A 6,000-nucleotide genomic window follows, 5' to 3' on the forward strand; every position below is an offset into this window, starting at 1 on the left:
ATAGCAAACTCAAATACTTACATTTCTTATGTCTTACCAATCATTACATTTCTATCTCACTTGGTTAAATGATCTTAGCCACTTAGAATTATGAAAAGGGAAGATGATCAGGAACCTACCCGGATCACTTCTGGACAGGCATAGTGTGGGGATCTGAAATGGTTAGAAATGAGGCATTGACAAGATGTAAGCATTTACCAGCACATAAGACCCACACACGCACACCCACACGCACACACAGCATACTCACCCACAGCTGGTCTCCAGCAAGCTGTCCCCCACCTGTAGGGAGGCCATGCCGAAGTCTGCGATGCGGATGTTGTTCTTCTCATCCAGGAGCAGGTTCTCCGGCTTCAGGTCTCTGTGACTGTAGGATGGAGTGAATAAAGTAGATTAGAGAAGAGCAGGATAGAATATATTAGAATATAACGACTTTATTAGTGAGATATTAAATTATCAACGGATGTAAGTACAACACTGAGACCGCGGATGTATAGAATATAATTACTTAATAATTAAGGAAGCATAAAGACATTTAGACCCCACCAGACCATTTGATTGAGCCTGCCTGTGGTGTTATATGGTCGGAGATTGCATTTCTGGACCATTCCAGTGGTCCCATTGCACCAGGCAAGCTCAATCAGGTGCCACTAATTTACTTGAAAGAAGAAAAAACTGATACAAATTGTTAATGTGGGCAGTCCCAACTGTTTAAGGTTTGTTGTGCATTTATTGAAAAGATAGGATCGTAGAGGAAAGACAGGAAAGGAGGTAGGGGGTGGATGAGTAAAAGAGCAGTTGGCCGGATTCGAAACCATGACAACATAATGTGCGCCAGGGTTAGCAGCTCTAACCGCTCGACCACGCAGGCCCCTCACAGACTCACAATGATTTTGTACATGAATATAGTCGTTTACCAGATAGAATGACTGTGACAGAAGTCCAGGGCCGATATGATTTGTCGGAAGAACTTCCTGGCCTCTTTAGGTGTCAGCCTACCTTTCTTCACCAGATAGTCAAATAACTCCCCACCTGACACATGCTCTAATACCAGGTACCTACACAGAGAGAGAGAGAGAGATTAGGCCGATACCCACTAATTATCAAAATCCAGAAAAGAGCTGTTAAATTCTATAACCACCTAAAAGGAAGCGATTCCCAAACCTTCCACAACAAAGCCATCACCTACAGAGAGATGAACCTGGAGAAGAGTCCCCTAAGCAAGCTGGTCCTGGGGCTCTGTTCACAAACACACCCTACAGAGTCCCAGGACAGCAGCACAATTAGACCCAACCAAATCATTTGAAAACAAAAAGATCATTACTTGACACATTGGAAAGAATTAACAAAAAAACAGAGCAAACTAGAATGCTATTTGGCCCTACACAGAGAGTACACAGCGGCAGAATACCTGACCACTGTGACTGACCCAAAATTAAGGAAAGCTTTGACTATGTACAGACTCAGCGAGCATAGCCTTGCTATTGAGAAAGGCCGCCGTAGGCAGACATGGCTCTCAAGAGAAGACAGGCTATGTGCTCACTGCCCACAAAATGAGGTGGAAACTGAGCTGCACTTCCTAACCTCCTGCCCAATGTATGACCATATTAGAGAGACATATTTCCCTCAGATTACACAGATCCACAAAGAATTCGAAAACAAATCCAATTTTGAAAAACTCCCATATCTACTGGGTGAAATTCCACAGTGTGCCATCAAAGCAACAAGATTTGTGACCTGTTGCCACGAGAAAAGGGCAACCAGTGAAGAACACGCACCATTGTAAATACAACCCATATCTATGCTTATTTATTTTATCTTGTGTCCTTTACCATTTGTACATTGTTAGAACACTGTGTATATATATATATAATATGACATTTGTAATGTCTTTATTGTTTTGAAACTTCTGTATGTGTGATATCTACTGTTAATTTTTATTGTTTATTTCACTTTATATATTATCTACCTCACTTACTTTGGCAATGTTAACACGTTTCCCATGCCAATAAAGCCCTTGAATTGAATTGAATTGAATTGAATTGAATTGAATTGAATTGAGAGAGAGAGAGAGAGAGAGAGAGACAGACAGACAGACAGAGAGAGAGAGAGAGAGAGAGAGAGAGAGAGACAGACGGAGAGAGAGAGAGAGAGGGACAGACGGGGAGAGAGAGAGAGAGGGACAGATGGGGGGAGAGAGAGAGAGAGAGAGAGAGAGAGAGAGAGAGAGAGAGAGAGAGAGGCGGGTGATAGAGAGAGAGAGCGAGCGAGACAGACAGAGAGGGACAGACAGGTGATAGACAGAAAGAGAGAGATAGAGAGTGATGGGTCGTATAGATGGGGAGAGAGAGGGGTGAGCGGAAGAAACACAATGAAAGGGGTTGGGGAGAGAGAGAGAGAGAAATTGAGCAAGCATTTCAAGTGGGTTGAATCCTGACCTGAGGATAGGCCTGTGTAATCAGGATTTTTGCATAGAACATACATTGAAGTCAATAGGAGATTTGATAACAGAAATCTACACAGACTTCAAGAGACAGACGGAGCAGATTAATACAGTCCTTTGAGTAATATTTACACATCACACCCACGGGTCTAGAGCTATAGGGTACAGGCAGAACAGAGGGTCGCTCCTGAATGTACAATGAATGAACTCACAGGTATTTGTTATTCTCGTAAACGTCATGCAGCTTCAACACATGCGGATGCTCAATCAGCTTCAGGATGGCAATCTCCCTCTCCACCTAGACAGAGCGGGAGAAAGAGAGAGGTAGAGGGAGAGAGAGAAGAGATGGGATAGCAAGAGAGGGGAATATAAACAGAGAGGGGGAAGAGAAAGATATACAAATTATAATTTGAGAGGAATTCACATTCCAGTGTTCTTAAGGCATATTTGATGAAACGTGTCTTGTTACAGAGTGAGAAAGCCAATGTATGCATATCATTTCATTACTATTGGAAATTGTCTTTACTATGTACATCACCTATTGTAACTATTGCAAACAGACAGTTAATCATGAAATTGTCAGTCTAGAAAAGTAGGCATCATACTGGGATATCCTTATTTTCATCATTATTATTATCATCATCATCATCGTCTTACCTTCATCAGAACTGACTCTGACAGCTTCTCCCTGTTGACTATTTTGATGGCTACCTTCTGTCCTGTAATGCAGTGAACTCCAAGCTTCACCAGGCCTGAGAGAGTCACATGTTCACCCTTTTAATATAAGTATTATGCATTCATAACACAGTCACAAAATATATACAGTCACCGGACAGATTATTAGATACACCACCCCATTCACGAAAATGGATCGTACCTACAGACAGTAAGTTACGTGGCAGTGGCTTGCTATACAAAGCAGGCAGACAAGAATCGAGGCATTCAGTTACTGTTCGATTAGAATGAGTTAGAATGAAAAAAACGAGTGACCTAAGTGACTGAGTGCGGTATGATCGTTGGTGCTAGGCTTGCCGGGTCCAGTATCTCAGAAACGGCCGCCCTCCTGGGCTTTTCACGCATGACAGTGTCTAGGGTTTACAGAGAATGTCGAGGAAGAAAAAAATACATCCAGTCAGCGGCAGTCCTGTGGGTGAAAACAACTTGTTGATGAGAGGTGTCAAAGGAGAATTACAAGAATCGTGCAAGTTAACAGGCTTGCCACAAACAGACAAATAATGCCTCAGAACAACAGTGGTGTGCAGAACGGCATCTCTGAATGCACAACTCGTCAATCCGGAAGGGCTATTGCAGCAGACGACCACCCCGGGTTCCACTCCTATCAGCTAAAAACAAGAAGAAACAGCTCCAATGGGCACGCCATCACCAACACTGGACAACTGAGGAGGAATCCCAGTTTATGTTGCGTCATGCTGAGGGCAGAGTCAGGATTTTGACGTAAGTAGCATGAGTCCATGGACCCATCTTGTCTGGTGTCAACGGTACAGGCTGGTGGCGGTGGTGTACCGCGGTCCAATCTGCAGCAACTGTGTGATGCCATCGCTTCAGCACGGACCAACTTCCCTGTGGAACATTTCCGACTTGTATAATCCATTCCCAGAAGAATTCAGGCTGTTCTGGGGGCAAAGGGGGTCCAACTCTGTACTAGATGGGTGTACCTAATAAACAGGCCGGTGAGTGTATATTACATCCATCTATCTATTCACCCACCCACCTGTCATCCAGCCCTCCATCCCATGATAAACCCACACAAAACACATTATTATTTACAAGTGAGCCACTTTGAGCCGAACAATTCAGAACTCACCTGTCTGGCCCTTTCCCAGTGTTTTTTCCATTCGATATGGTCCAACATATTGAGCTGTCTGACTTAGTGACAGTTCCTTACTCATACTGCTCTAACTATTGACTACAACTTATAGTGACCAATGTTGATAACTAGCTCTATATCTTGGTGAATTTCATGAATTATTGTCCCCAAATAAAAAAGGAAGTCTGTATAACAATGGCATGTAATGGTTAGGAAAAGATTGCTATGCTGCTTTGAGATGTAGACCTATAACTCCAGTCTGAGTTAAAGGCAGGATAAATCCTGAATTAAGAATTGTGGGATATATTTCACCTTCCCAGACAAAACCTACTACCTCCACTGATTTGTGAGGTTTTACTTCTTAGTGAATATAGACGTTTTATATTGAAACTGAACAATCAACAGCTGAGTAAATGGATTGCCGACACAAATATAATGTTATGCACTAGCCTAAACTCAAAATAGCGACACCTATCATGATAACAAGTATGACAAGATTGATTACATGGTTGGCCTATATGTCAGTTTTCAGGTTCTAACTAGCTTCGTTTATGATACATTGGTCAATCCACATAGCATAACAAGTACTAATAGCTATTTCAGTTTGACAGCAACAATCATTTATAGATATTTATCAACGTTCGTGTTGACTGCACCATTTCTTGTCCATATTCAACCTGCTACATCCATTCATTCAAACAATGTATTGCAACATAAAACGTCCTTATAGTTCAATGCAGACTGATGTAAATGGTATTCACTGTCAGGCCGGTTATCACAAGTGGAGCAGCATGTTTTCTTCCCGAGTTAGCCGCACAAGTGCTGCCATTCACTGTGGTTAGCCTGTATCTATCCACGTCTGTCAAAATCGGATCATTTTGAAGTTTCTTTGTAAAGTGAAAATATATGTTACGTCCAACAGCTACATTGTAGCGATTTGTTTTGAAGAAAGACGCACCCCTTGCAAAACAACCATCTTTACCGTATCACCCCCTCCCTCCCTCTCGCTCTATCACTGCCAGTAGGCGTATCACAGCATCTTCTCTCTCTCCTTTGGCGTGTCTCCCTTGCCGGTTCCAATTTCAATCATTCAACGATTGGCTAGTGAAAAATAACTACATATGTATTGACATTTTACTAGATATACTCATTTTTATATAATTGCACACGTTGCGTGAGAGGGCCTCCCCGTTTATAGTCCTTTTGCTTTTCTTGCCGTAAATCGATATATTCTCTCTCCTCTTCCTTTGCCTCATTTGCATCAGCATCCGGGTCCCACTCCCTCCTCTCTCCGCCCTTCCCTCACATCTTCGTTAAATACGCGTCTTTCTCTCAATTCAATGGGCTCTCCCTCTACATTCAACACATACACCGTATGCCCGACTGCCTTTTTTCAAGCACATTTTCACGGAATTATGGAATAAATTCTTACCAGGATTATAAAGATAATCTTTCTTTGCACCATATTTCTCCTTACTGACCTAATGAACAACATACCTTTTGGACAATTACACTGTTTTATTGCATGTCGGTGGCTTTGTTATTGTTTGCAGATGTAACAGTCTAACTTTAGTCCGTTCCCTACCCGGGCTCGAACCAGGGACCCTTGCACACATAGACAACTAACACCCCATCGCGCCACGGTCCTTGCAGAGCGAGGGGAACCAGTACTTCAAGGTCTCAGAGCAAGTGAAGTCACCGATTGAAACGCTACTGGCGCGCACCACCA

At 42.8% G+C, this 6,000-nt stretch overlaps 1 protein-coding gene across 1 annotated transcript in view; it reads right to left on the reverse strand.

Moving 5' to 3' along the window:
- Positions 1–5,536, reverse strand: part of LOC112224086 (serine/threonine-protein kinase BRSK2-like) — a 28,945-nt gene extending 23,409 nt beyond the window's left edge. The window contains exons 1-6 of the mRNA XM_024387384.2: positions 4,269–5,536; positions 3,101–3,195; positions 2,656–2,741; positions 918–1,058; positions 251–367; positions 120–153 (exon numbers count right to left, since the gene is read on the reverse strand). Coding sequence (XP_024243152.1) covers positions 120–153; positions 251–367; positions 918–1,058; positions 2,656–2,741; positions 3,101–3,195; positions 4,269–4,353 — 558 coding nt within the window. The 5' untranslated portion in view covers positions 4,354–5,536. The remainder of the gene's footprint in view (positions 1–119; positions 154–250; positions 368–917; positions 1,059–2,655; positions 2,742–3,100; positions 3,196–4,268) is intronic.
- Positions 5,537–6,000: the final 464 nt, after the last annotated feature.

The sequence above is a fragment of the Oncorhynchus tshawytscha genome, linkage group LG25 (genome assembly GCF_018296145.1).
Source record: "Oncorhynchus tshawytscha isolate Ot180627B linkage group LG25, Otsh_v2.0, whole genome shotgun sequence".
In the NCBI taxonomy this organism is placed as follows: domain Eukaryota; kingdom Metazoa; phylum Chordata; class Actinopteri; order Salmoniformes; family Salmonidae; genus Oncorhynchus; species Oncorhynchus tshawytscha.